Consider the following 13644-nt stretch of genomic DNA (forward strand, 5'->3'; position numbering starts at 1 on the left):
GTTCAAGCAATGCTCCTGCCTCAGCCTCCTGAGTAGCTAGGATTACAGACATGTGCCACCATGCCTGGCTAATGTTTGTATTTTTAGTAGAAATGAGGTTTCGCCATGTTGGTCAGGCTGGTCTCAAACTCCTGACCTCGGGGGATCCACCCACCTCTGCCTCCCAAAGTGCTGGGATTACAGGCATGAGCCACTGCACCTGGCCTAAAAAAAATCTTACATATTCTTTAACAGTCAGAAAAAAAAAATTTGGCCGGGTGCGGTGGCTCAAGCCTGTAATCCCAGCACTTTGGGAGGCCGAGACGGGCGGATCACGAGGTCAGGAGATCGGGACCATCCTGGCTAATACAGTGAAACTCTGTCTCTACTAAAAAATACAAAAAAACTAGCCGGGCAAGGTGGCGGGTGCCTGTAGTCCCAGCTACTAGGGAGGCTGAGGCAGGAAAATGGCGTAAACCCGGGAGGCGGAGCTTGCAGTGAGCTGAGATCCGGCCACTGCACTCCAGCCTGGGTGACAAAGCAAGACTCTGTCTCAAAAAAAAAAAAAAAAAAATTTCAGGCCACGATCTTGCCACTGCACTCCAGCCTAGGTAACAAGAGTGAGACCCTGCCTCAAATTAAAAAAAAAAAAAAAAAAAAAGGCCAGGTGCAGTGGCTCACACCTGTAATCCCAGTACTTTGGGAGGCCGAGACAGGCAGATCACTTAAGCCCCAGGAGACCACCCTGGACAAGTGGTGAAATTCCATTTCTACTTAAAAAAAAAAAAAAAAGGCCGGGCACAGTGGCTCACGCCTGTAATCCCAGCACTCTGGGAGGCAGAGGTGGGCGGATCACAAGGTCAGGAGATCGAGACCATCCTGGCTAACATGGTGAAACCCTGTCTCTACCAAAATACAAAAAAATTAGCCAGGCATGGTGGCAGGCACCTATAGTCCCAGCTACTTGGGAGGCTGGGCATGAACCCAGGAGGCAGAGCTTGCAGTGAGCCAAGATCATGCCACTGCACTCCAGCCTGGGCGAGAGAGCCAGACTCCGTCTCAAAAAAAAAAAAAAAAAAAAATTAGCTCAGCATGATGGCATGTGTCTGTAGTCCCAGCTACTCAGGAGGCTAAGGTGGGAGAATCTCTTGAGTACAAGGGGAGGTTACAGAGCCATGGTCACAACACTGCACTCCAACCTGGGCAACAGAGTGAGATCCTGCCTCAAAAAAATAAATAAATAGGCTGGGCACAGTGGCCCACGCCTATAATCCCAGCACTTTGGAAGGCTGAGGTGGGAGGATGACCTAAGGTCAGGAGTTCAAGACCAGCCTGACCAACATGGAGAAACCCCGTCTTTACTAAAAATACAAAATTAGCCAGGCATGGTAGTGTATGCCTGTAATCCCAGCTATTCAGGAGACTGAGGCAGGAGAATCGCTTGAACCTGGGAGGTGGAGGTTATGGTGAACTGAGATGGTGCCATGGCACTCCAGCCTGGGCAACAAGAGTGAAACTCCATCGCAAAATAAATAAACAAATTACATAATTTTAAAAAAAGGCCTGGCGCGGTGGCTCACGCCTGTAATCCCAGCACTTTGGGAAGCCAAGACGGCTGGATCACGAGGTCAGGAGATTGAAACCATCCTGGCTAACACAGTGAAACCCCGTCTCGACTAAAAAATACGAAAAACTAGCCGGGCGTGGTGGCGGGCCCCTGTAGTCCCAGCTGCTCAGGAGGCTGAGGGAGGAGAATGACGTGAACCCGGGAGGTGGAGCTTGCAGTGAGCCAAGATCGCGCCACTGCACTCCAGCCTGGGCGACAGAGCAGGACTCCGTCTCCAAAAAAAAAGTTTTTTATAGGTAAAATAAAAATATTTTGGCCGGGCGCGGTGGCTCAAGCCTGTAATCCCACCACTTTGGGAGGCCGAGACGGGCGGATCACGAGGTCAGGAGATCGAGACCATCCTGGCTAACACCGTGAAACCCCGTCTCTACTAAAAATACAAAAAACTAGCCGGGCGAGGTGGCGGGCGCCTGTAGTCCCAGCTACTCGGGAGGCTGAGGCAGGAGAATGGCGTAAACCCAGGACGGAGTCTCGCTCTGTAGCCCGGGCTGGAGTGCAGTGGCCGGATCTCAGCTCACTGCAAGCTCCACCTCCCGGGTTCAGGTGATTCTCTTGCCTCAGCCTCCCGAGTAGCTGGGATTACAGGCACCTGCCACCACGCCCAGCTAATATTTTTTTACTTCTAGTAGAGATAGGGTTTCGCCATGTTGGCCAGGCTGGTTTCAAACTCCTGACCTTGTGATCCGCCCACCTCAGCCTCCCAAAGCACTGGGATTACAGGCGTGAGCCACCGCACCCGGCCTATTTTGATTTTTATAGAAGTAAATGTAACTACTGACAAACTCCTGGTGCAAGTTGTTATTAAAACAGAGCATTCCATTTTTTTTAAAAGTCCATGCCAATTTCAGATACATGGCTTTATAAACTGGGTTAGAATCAGTTCTACTCAGTAATCCAACCCCTCTGTTTCTTTCCTCTTGGTTCAGCTCTGCCTTGGGACTCTCCTTTAGAAGAAATAAGCTGAGCCCTCAGACCATCTGGGCCTCTATCCACTTCTTATCTTCCAACCGCCTCCATGCTGAGGGCTGGTAGATTTCATCTCATGATGAAACTCTGACCATTAAATTACAGCTGCCTGGTGTGCTGTGCATTGAGAAAAATTCTGGGCTCTGTCTGGACAAGAACAAGCGCTACTGTCAATCAGCAATGTTGGTCATAGAAGCTGAGGGTATTGTGGGGTATTGGAGCCTTCACACTTGCCATCCCTGACCTAAACTAAACCCCCCTGAAACCCCAAGCATCTCTAAGTCCAAAAGTTAAGAAAGAAGAAATGGCATAAGAGGGGTGCCAAGGGCTTCCCCAGTCCCTCCCGAACTTTCCTACATAGTACAGAGCATCTTGTTCTGGCCCCTTCATGACAGAAGGGCTGGGCTCTGTTCCACCACCAAGTCACAACACCAACGATCCCAGAATTACAAAGACATTTTATACGGATTTTGAACAGAATTTCTGGAGAGGCAGAGGAACATCTTTGCATTTAGACATAATTACCCATCCCTCTTCCACTGATGAGTCCCTTCTTTCCTACTTGACCCGACCACACAGACCCACTCTGGGGCCCTTTATTCCTTCCCAATGGTCCCATAATAGGAATGGCACACGGTGCCTGCCACATGGGGCTGCTAGGTTCATCCTCCTGTGCTCTGGCCTGATGAGCTCCTGCTTCTCTTCTAACAAGGAATCTCCCTTACATGGTGACCCATACAGGGAAAAGACCAGAAGTTCCAGAGAACAAAAACATCAGAGGCAGAAAAGAAGGACGTGAAGTGAATTCTAGGAATTTCTCTAAAAGCTAATCCTTGACCAAGGAAGGCCCCAGCTATAAAGAAGGCAACAACGCTCCCCAGCTCGCAGTTGGAGCCTGGGTAGCAACACATAGTGAGGAAGGAGGCCCTACCAGAAAAGTGGCCACAGGCCAGGCGTGGTGGTGACTCATGCCTGTAATCTCAGTACTTTGGGAGGCTGAGGCAGGAGGATTGATTGAGCCCAGGAGTTCCAGACCAGCCTAGGAAATACAGCGAGACCCTATCTCTACAAAAAATTTAAAAATTAGCCCGGGCTGGGGATGGTGGCTCACACCTGTAATCCCAGCACTTTGGGAGGCTGATGTGGGCAGATCACTTGAGGTTAGGAGTTCGAAACCAGCCTGGCCAACATGGCAAAACCTCGTCTCTACTAAAAATACCAAAATTAGCCAGGTGTCATGGCACATGCCTGTAATTCCAGCTACTCAGGAGGCTGAGGCATGAGAATCATTTGAACCCTGGAGACGGAGGTTGCAGTGAGCCGAGATCACTCCACTGAACTCCAGCCTGGGTGACACAGTGATACTCTGTCTCAAAAAATAAATTAAACAAATAAAATAAAAATTAGCCAGGCATGGTGGCATGTACCTGCAGTCCCAGCTATTCAGGAGGCTGAGGCAGGAAGACTGCTTGAACCCAGGAGGTCGAGGCTGCAGTGAGCCATGATTGTGCCACTGCACTCCAGCCTGAGTGACACAGCGAGACCCTCCCTATCTCAAAAAAAAAAAAAAAAAAAAGAGCAAAGAACAGTGGCCACTATCGAGACTCCAGCTTTCTTACCCCGTGTTCCAGAACCCAAACATCTTACCCTGTGTTCCAGAACCCAAACATTCCATGTCTCCACAAATAGCACAACGTGTTACCTGAGTAGAAGAGCAGCCCAAAGCTCAGCATCTGCCTGTAAGGCCATCAACTCCAGAGGGGCAGTCAGGGAAAACAGGGCACAACCACAGCCTGTACCTGCCTTGGGCAAGGACAGCACCTTCTTCTCAGGGCGGGCAGGACAAGGCCTTCCCCAGATGACATATGAGCACCAAAGTTCTCAACAGCACTGTACAATGCATGTAGACTGGAATTTGGTGAGGAGAGCCAGAGTGAGGAGCCAGCCACAGCTGTCTCTCAGCTGGAAGGGCCTAAGCCCAACATGAAGGGCCCTCCAGACCAGGAATGTGGCAGGTGAGATCTTAATCAAGGTAACTTAATTAACAGTGGCTCTCTAGGTCTCCATGGAAAATCACTTTGGCTGATTCTGATTCACAAGAGGAGATGCTTGGATATAAAACATGCGACATTACTGTCTTTCAGATGGGAGTTGGCAAAACCAAAATACCAGAACTCTGGCACAAGCAGAGTCCTCTCACCTCCGAGAAGCCTCCTGGCTACCAGTCTTTCACACCCCATCCCTGCATCTCTCCATACAGACGGGCCAGCCAAGAGAAAAAAAAGACAACCGCTATGAGAAAACCATGCTAGAGCCAAAGACCTCAAGTCACTGGCCCATCCTGGACAGAGCTCTTGGCCAGAGAAGCCTGGCTGAACCAGACTGGCAGAGTCTCTTCTTCTCTTCTTCACTCTCAAAAGCATGGGTAGATCCACAGCCCCCCACACTGCCACTGCCCTCAGGATAAAGCCCACGCTCCCCGGTCACAGCACACAAGGTATTTTCTTCTTTATCTTTTCTTCTTTATCTTTATCACTCTGTCACCCAGGCTGGAGAGCAGTGGTGTGATCTCGGCTCACTGCAACCTCCACCTCCCAGGTTCGAGTGATTCTCCTGCCTCAGCCTCCCAAGTAGCTGGGATTACAGCACACACCACCACTATTATTAGCACCTGGCTAATTTTTGTATTTTTAGTAGAGATGGGGTTTTGCCATGTTGGCCAGGCTGTTCTCGAACTCCTGAACTCAAGTGATCCGCCCACCTCAATCTCCTAAAGTGCTGGGATTACAGGCATGAGCCAGGACACACACAAGGTATTTTCAGTCTGGCCCTGCTGACCTCATGCTCTGCACTCCATGTCATTTTATGCACTTTTTCTTCTGCCTGAATCATCTGCTTCTCACTTTGTTCACCTAGAACACTCTAACTCCTCTTTCCAGAGCCCACATCATCACCTCTTCTATGATTCTATGATGTTTTCCTCAAACTCTGAGGTACAGTCCATCCTCCAGGCCACCCTTGGATATGGCACACACTGTGGACTGACCCTTCGACACCACCTGTGGGGCCTCATGCCTGTGCTCCTGGGGCCCAGGCTGGGACAAAACAATGGGTATGGCCAGGCGTGGTGGCTCACGCCTGTAATCCCAGCACTTTGGGACGCCGAGGCGGGCGGATCACAAGGTCAGGAGATCGAGACCACGGTAAAACCCCGTCTCTACTAAAAATACAAAAAAATTAGCCGGGCGTGTTGGCAGGCGCCTGTAGTCCCAGCTACTCAGGAGGCTGAGGCAGGAGAACAGCGTGAACCCGGGAGGCGGAGCTTGCAGTGAGCTGAGATCGCGACACTGCACTCCAGCCCGCGCGACAGAGCAAGACTCCGTCTCAAAAAAAAAAAAAAAAAAAGGGTACAGCCAGGCGTGGTAGCTCACGCCTGTAATCCCAGCACTTTGGGAGGCCGAGGAGGGCGGATCATGAGGTCGAGAGATCGAGACCATCCTGGCCAACATGGTGAAACACCATCTCTACTAAAAATACAAAAATTAGCTGGGTGTGGTGGTGCACGCCTGTAGTCCCAGCTATTCGGGAGGCTGAGGCAGGAGAATTGCTTGAACCCAGGAGGCAGAGGTTTGCAGTGAGCCAAGATTGTGCCACTGCACTCCAACCTGGCAACAGAGCGAGACTCCGTCTCAAAACAGCAACAACAACAACAACAAAAACAATGCGTGCTGTGCCCTGGTGTCTGGAATGAATGAGTAAGTGCACTGCTGCCTGGCCAAAGGAAGTCAGCTGCAGGAGCAAGGGAAGGCTGGCAGGCTGTGGTCAGAGACCCCTGCTCTGGGCCTGGGCCTGGACACTAGCTACAGAGGAGAATGCCCCCACCCCTCTCCATGCCATCCAGTGCTCTAGCCCAGGCCTACTACTCTTGGGTAAAGCAACCATCACATGTCAGGAGGCCTCCGCCACTGGGATGATGTTACAGTCTATTTTGAGGGTCACACTGGAGCATCTGTCAGCCTAGCCAGCCACACCCTCCATGTGTCATCACTAAGAGCCAGGGACACCCACAGGTCCATGAACTCTGTCTGTGGACGTTGCTCCTCCCCAGGGACTCTCAGCTTCAGGCCCTCCTTCGCTTCCTAGAAAGACAGACCTGGATGCCCCTTATCTCCTGGCACCACTGGCAGTGCTCTGATGTCTCCTCACCCCACCAGACCCGCTCCCCGAATTCACAGCTCTGGTGACTCAGCAAAATGCAGCTGAAGCATATCAGTCTGTGCCAAGCTCTTAGCTCAAACACAGTCCCTCCTTCTCCACAGTGCTCTCTTATACTTGAGGAGTACCCAGAAAGCCTAGCACCCAGACGTCAAGCTAGTTACCCATTAGACTCATAGGTCTAACAGGTCTCGCCTCCTGGGGAACTCCTACTCATCCCTCGCAACTGTTCCCAGGCTCTGCCTCCTCTTGCAGACTTTCAGTCCACTCTCTACTGAATGGGCCACAGGCTTCCTGAGGACAAAGCTGATCTGTGCTGGCTTTACCTCTGTTCTCCCTACACCTAGTATAGGACCTAGCACATAGTAGGTATATATAAATATTCTGTGAAACCTTGACATGAAACTTTCCTTATTAGGCTAGCTTAGTGTGTTCTTCTCCAAAAGATATTGTCAAAACGACGTTCTGGAGAACAATGACACTAACAACTGGGTTTATAAATATCTTTTACAAAGGAAGGGTACTCAAATCTACAGAAAAGCAAGTTTACAGATTAAATGGAACAGTAAGTTGATCAAGCCTGGCCCACAGCATGTCACAATTCTCTGGCCCTACAAAGCACCATGTACCTTTCAGCTCTGTCCCCTAACATTGCAATCTGGTAGGAATCCAACAGAACATTCCTTCACTCTACCCAGGGAAGGAAGGCAATAGCTACAATGGAGAAAGGCAGCAGCAGCATGAACATGTGTGCCTAGGATCAGGCGAGGACATCTGATTCAGGCTACTCCACTGCACACCCTAAGCCCTGCAACCAGGGTAGGACACCAAACATCCCAGGGACTCAGGGCTCACTCACAAAACAGGAATGTACATGATCATCTGCTCTAGCCACTTGCCAGAGATGCTGTGAGGATCAAACTAGGTAACACAGGAAAGCTAGACAACCAGTTAATGCTTGGGTCATGGACTAAACCAGGATCAAAAACACACCTCCAAAATCCATGGGACGCTGGCCATGGTGGCTCATGCCTGCAATCCCAGTGCTTTGGATCACTTCGAGGCAGGAGGATCACCTGAGGCTAGGAGTTGGAGACCAGCCTGGACAACTCAGCAAGATCCCATCTCTACAAAACAGTTTTAAAAAAAATTTATATATCAGCCAGGCACGGTGGCTCATGCCTGTAATCCCAGCACTTTGGGAGGCTGAGGTGGAAGAAACACTTGAGCCCAGGAATTCAAGACCAGCCTAGGAAACATTGTGAGACCCCATCTCTACAAAAATAAGAAAAGGAGTCAAGCATGATGGTACACGCCTATAGTCCCAGCTACTCAGGAAGCTGAGGCGGGAGGATTGACTGAGCCCAGGAAGTTGAGGCGGCAGTGAGCTGTGATGCTATTGCACTCCAGCCTAAGCAACAGAGCGAGACCCTGTCTCAAAAAAAAAAAAAAAAAAAAAAAAAAAATCTACAGAAAAAGGGAAATGAGCCAGTTGATGTCTGCCTGCCCTGTGTAACTGCCTTTGGCCTCCTCAAAACCACACCTGGCCCATACTAACATGCGACTGCATCCCAGCCATGAGAAGGCTTTCGGGGATTCCGTAAAGAGACCACGAGGAGCTATTTATACTTTTGCCATCTGACAGTGGTCAACTGAAGCAGGCTACCACAGGCATACATGACCTGAGACCTTTCTTTTTTTTTTTTTTTTTTTTTTGAGACGGAGTCTCACTCTGTCGCCCGGGCTGGAGTACAGTGGCCGGATCTCAGCTCACTGCAAGCTCCGCCTCCCAGGTTTATGCCATTCTCCTGCCTCAGCCTCCTGAGTAGCTGGGACTACAGGCGCCCGCCACCTCGCCCGGCTAGTTTTTTGTATTTTTTTAGTAGAGACAGGGTTTCACTGTGTTAGCCAGGATGGTCTCGACCTCCTGGCCTCGTGATCCGCCCGTCTCGGCCTCCCAAAGTGCTGGGATTACAGGCTTGAGCCACCGCGCCCGGCCGACCTGAGACCTTTCTAAAACTGATGTTTCCTTGCTGGGCATCGTGGCTCATGCCTGTAATCCTAGCACTTTGGGAGACTGATGCAGGCGAATCACTTGAGGTCAGGAGTTCGAAACCAGACTGGCCAACATGGCAAAACCCCATCTCTACTAAAAATACAAAACTTAGCCAGGCGTGGTAGCGTATGCCTGTAATCCCAGCTACTCGGGAGGCTGAGGCATGAACCCAGAAAGTAGAGGTTGCAGTGAGCTGAGATTGAGTCACCGCACTCCAGCCTGGGTGATAAGGGAAACTGCCTGGCAAATAAATAAATTAATTAATTAACATCTGATGTTTCCAGATCAGCTCAACAGCTATGCTTACCACATGTAAAATGCTGGGAATAGATGCCCACCTTTCTTTAGACTTCCAGTCAACACCTATAGTTCACCAATCTAACATGACACAGGGCCTTTTCCAGCAAGATTGACTAAAACTGAAATGTTAAAAGCCAGTTGAAAGAATCCAGATCTCCAACATAACCAGACCTCATCTCTCAAAAAAATACAAAAAGAAAAAAAGAATCCAGGTCTCTAAGTATGAACACTTTCCTTCTGAAGTTGGTCTCTGCTCTCTAGCTAGATAACTAATTCAGCTGTTATCTATGATAAAGACTAGGAGAAAACAATCCATTTTCTTCCCTACAAGTTTAAGAAGTGCACCTCAAGCCGGGCGTGGTGGCTCACGCCTGTAATCCCAGCACTTTGGGAGGCTGAGGCGGGCGGATCACAAGGTCAGGAGATCGAGACCTTCCTGGCTAACACGGTGAAACTTCGTCTCTACTAAAAATACAAAAAATTAGCTGGGTGTGGTGGCGGGCACCTGTGGTCCCAGCTACTCGGGAGGCTGAGGCAGGAGAATGGCGTGGGCCCGGGAGGCAGAGCTTGCAGTGAGCCAAGATCGCGCCACTGCACTCCAGCCTGGGCGACAGAGCGAGACTCCGTCTCAAAAAAAAAAAAAAAAAAAAAAAGAAGTGCACCTCAGTTTCTCTGGCAGTATGAGACTCTAGCACCAACATTTCAGTCAACATTATTTTTGAGGTGCTTGTTTAAAGGGGCTATTCTCATTCACACTAGTTCAAGCACGCTAAATACATGTGCTTCTATCAGATGGTGGAAGGGGAAAATAGGAGCTTTGAAGACCTCCTATAAATTTAACTTTCCTATCTGTAAATGCACTAGATGGAATAAAAATAAAAGACAGCCGGGTATGGTAGCTCATGCCTATAGTCCCAGCAGTTTGAGACACCAAGGTGGGAGGATCACTCGAGCCCAGGAGTTTGAGACCAGCCTGGGCAACACAGGAAGACCTCATCTCTACAAACAATTTTTAAAATTAGGCTGGGTGCACTGACCCACACCTGTAATTCCAGCACTTTGGGAGGCCGAGGCAGGTGGATAACCTGAGGTCAGGAGTTTGAGACCAGCCTGACCAACAGGGAGAAACCCCGTCTCTACTAAAAATACAAAATTAGCCAGGCATGGTGGCACATGCCTGTAAGCCCAGCTACTCAGGAGGCTGAGGCAGGAGAATCACTTGAACCCAGGAGGCAAAGGTTGTGGTGAGCTGAGATCGCGCCATTGCACTCCAGCCTGGGCAACAGGAGTGAAACTCCGTCCCCAAAAAAAAAAAAAAAAAAAAGTTAGCTAGGCGTGGTGGCATGCACCTGTACTCCCAGCTACTCAGGAGGCTGAGGTGGGAGCATAACTTGAGCCCAGAAGGTCGAAGCTGCAGTGAGCTGTGATCTTGCCACTGCACTCCAGCCTGGGAGACAAAGCAACACCCCATCTCGTTTAAAAAAAAAAAAAAAAAAAGAGAGAGAGAAAGATGCAGTAGCTTCCCATGATCAGAATTTCAGAGGCACAGAATTCTGGAGTTCAGGCAGCTTAGATGCTGGCCTGGATCCCCACAGTGTAGATCAGGAGACTGAAGCTCCAACATCCACCCAAGACCACAGAGACCTCACAGGCAGAGAAGTTACATCACTGAGGAAGTAGACGAGGCTCTGACTCTGGCAGTGTTGCCCCCAGCCTAGTCCCTTGGTCAAGCATTTTGCATGCACCACAAAGCGGACAGTCCCTAGGGGAAAGAAGTTCTCAATGTCTGAGAACACACTCTCAGCGTTGGCATGGTCACCAGAGGGGGTGGCAAACTTCAGACACCAAACCTAAAGTCTGATGAGGAAAGCCTTTCCAAGATAGCTGCAGTCATGTTATTTCATAACTTAAACACCTGCTTCGTCACAATCACTAGGAAAAAAAGGGAGACTGGGAGAAAGAAGAAAAAGAAAAAGAAAAATTAAGTATCTCCCTTATGATTTCCTGTGCCTGCTTGGATCATCTTAAAATAGGGAGTCTCCCTAATGCTGACTTTTTTTTGTTTGGTTTTGGGACGGAGTCTCGCTCTGTTGCCCAGGCTGGAGTGCAGTGGCATAATCTCAGCTCACTACAACTTCCGCCTCCCGTGTTCAAGTGATTCTCACGCCTCAGCCTCCGAAGTAGATGGGATTACAGGTGCACGCCACCACACCCAGCTTATTTTTGAATTTTTTTTGTAGAGATGGGATTTTACCATGTTGGCCAGGTTGGTCTTGAACTCCTGATCTGAAGTGATCTGCCCGCCTCGGCCTTCCAAAGTGCTGGGATTACAGGTATGCCAGCTAATTTTTTTGTATTTTTAGTAGAGACAGGGTTTCATCATGTTTTCCAGGCTGGTCTCCAACTCCTGACCTCAGGTGATCTGCCCATCTTAGCCTCCCAAAGTGCTGCGATTACAGGCGTGAGCCACCGCGCCGGGCTCCTAATGCTGACTTTAATGAGGACCTTCCTAAAGCTGATCCAACTAGTAGTGTTCAAGTCCTTGGACTGAAAAACAAGTTTATGAGCAGCAAGGTCACCTGATTCAGACCATGTGTATGCTGTTTACACTGAGATGACAGGTCAGGGGCCACAGCAGCTTTCATGAATGCTGCAAAGACTCTACTACCTCTTTGAAGGCTACCAGGGCCTCTACATGACTAAATGCCATAAAAAAGAACCTCATGAATACAGTAAGAATGTGAAAGGAAGGAAGTCACGAAAACACCACATGCTTATGAGGGAAACCCCATTTTGGACACTAAATTTTTAAAGTAAACTTGTTACTTGTTTGTCTAACCTTCTAGGTATCAAATTACATCATCACTAAAAAGAATCCCCTGCTTTACCCCCAACACACCCACTGGCCATCAAGATCTGCTGCTTCGACCAGACTGTGCTCACAGTCAGGAAACAGTGGCAGCCCAGACCCATGCAGCTCACCTGCTCACATCAGCAAGTGCCAGCCAAGGGACCTGAACTCTGACCACAGGGATCAGCTCGTGTTCAGGGAAAGAGGGTGGTCATAAACGGCTTACCCATCTCTTCCTTTGCTGACAATCTTCACTTCAAAGTAATAAATGCCACAGGCAGCAGGTATGGGGTGGGTGGCACGCACCGAGGCCGCATCTTTGTGATTTTTGCCATGACCTAACAGGGGAGGGCAAGGAAAAAATTTCAGCAGAAGGAAATGCAAATGGAAGCCTCATTTTTCTCTGCAACTCCTCCATGGCAACTCCACTCCTCTGTGGCCAAAGGAAGCACTTACGCAGTCCAAGGAATCATTAGACAACTGAGTAAACACTTAAACCTTCCACCTGTGCCTCACCTCCTCCTGAAAACAGCAGTCCTGCCTGAGACACTGCCCATACAAACAAAACAAGGGTACAGGCAATGTGAGAGATACCCACAAGGGTACAGGCAACGTGAGAGATACCCAAGTGCTGCTGGCAGCCTCTCTAGAATCCAGGCAGCCCACCTAGGAGGCCAGTGGAAGAAGGAGGCCGACCTGTAACACACCCCCCAAACTCTAGCACGGAACCCCAGGCCCAGTCTAGGTGCCTAGCAGGTGGGCAAGCCCATGAGTCTCAGGCTAATGTAATGGTAGGGATGTGACCACCCCTTTCTTCTAAGCAGTGGCGAAGGGTCCCGCTGGAGTTGGAGCCTGCCTAGGACAAGCAGGGAGGTCCTGGAGTGGAAGGTCCGGCCCAGCACTGGGTTTGGACACCTGTTGCGGTTCTCTTGACTGCAGGTGTCTCGGGACCGAGAACAGTCAACCCTCGGCCTGGTCAGCCTCACCACCCTGGACATCCTGAAAGGGCCAAGGCCTAACTTGGAGCACCTAGGCAGGCAAAGGGAAGTGATGGGGCGGGGGCCTGGCCGCAGAGCCACCCCACGGACGCTCTAGCCTTGATTCCCCGCAGCCTGACGGGCCGATACCTTTGTAGTGGACGCGGAGGTTGCCCTGGGAGAGACCAATGTAGTTGTATTTGTCCTTGGGGCTCCAGGAGCGCGGCAGCGGAGTCTCTTGCTGGTTGACCGCGGGATACAGGCGCTGCAAGCGCCGGCTCAGCTCCTGCTCCCCGGGAGACGGCAGCCCGCCCCCAGCGCCCCCGCCGGAGGAGTCCCCAGCCTGCGGGTTCCCAGCTCCCGGGTCTGCCGTCGCTGCCGCCATCTTGGAGGGAGCTGCTATTGTGTCACTGGGGGCGGGGAGGAGCGGGACCAGATCCGCCACGCTCAGCCAATGGCCCGTGAGCCTCCTTGGGCCGCAGGGAAACCGAGTCCGAGTCCGGCACCTCTCTTTGGACACTGACACCCCTTTGCCACATTTCGAACTCCATACCCCACAATGCAGAGCTCTCGAGAGGCGGAGCAACTCGGGCTGGTAGAGAATTCTGGGAGATGTAGTACAACCCCTCTCAGCTATAAGCCTATCCCATGGAGAGGTCGGGACACCGAAAAC

General features: G+C 50.5%; 1 protein-coding gene across 1 annotated transcript in view; it reads right to left on the reverse strand.

The window, feature by feature from the left end:
• LOC105491408 (RAN binding protein 10) overlaps positions 1 to 13626 on the reverse strand; it is an 86850-nt gene extending 73224 nt beyond the window's left edge. Inside the window, exons 1-2 of the mRNA XM_011757787.3 lie at positions 13122 to 13626; positions 12221 to 12332 (exon numbers count right to left, since the gene is read on the reverse strand). Of these exons, the coding sequence (XP_011756089.1) occupies positions 12221 to 12332; positions 13122 to 13356 (347 nt within the window). The 5' untranslated portion in view covers positions 13357 to 13626. The remainder of the gene's footprint in view (positions 1 to 12220; positions 12333 to 13121) is intronic.
• Between the last annotated feature and the right edge of the window lie 18 nt (positions 13627 to 13644).

Source organism: Macaca nemestrina, chromosome 18 (assembly GCF_043159975.1).
Source record: "Macaca nemestrina isolate mMacNem1 chromosome 18, mMacNem.hap1, whole genome shotgun sequence".
Lineage (NCBI taxonomy): Eukaryota > Metazoa > Chordata > Mammalia > Primates > Cercopithecidae > Macaca > Macaca nemestrina.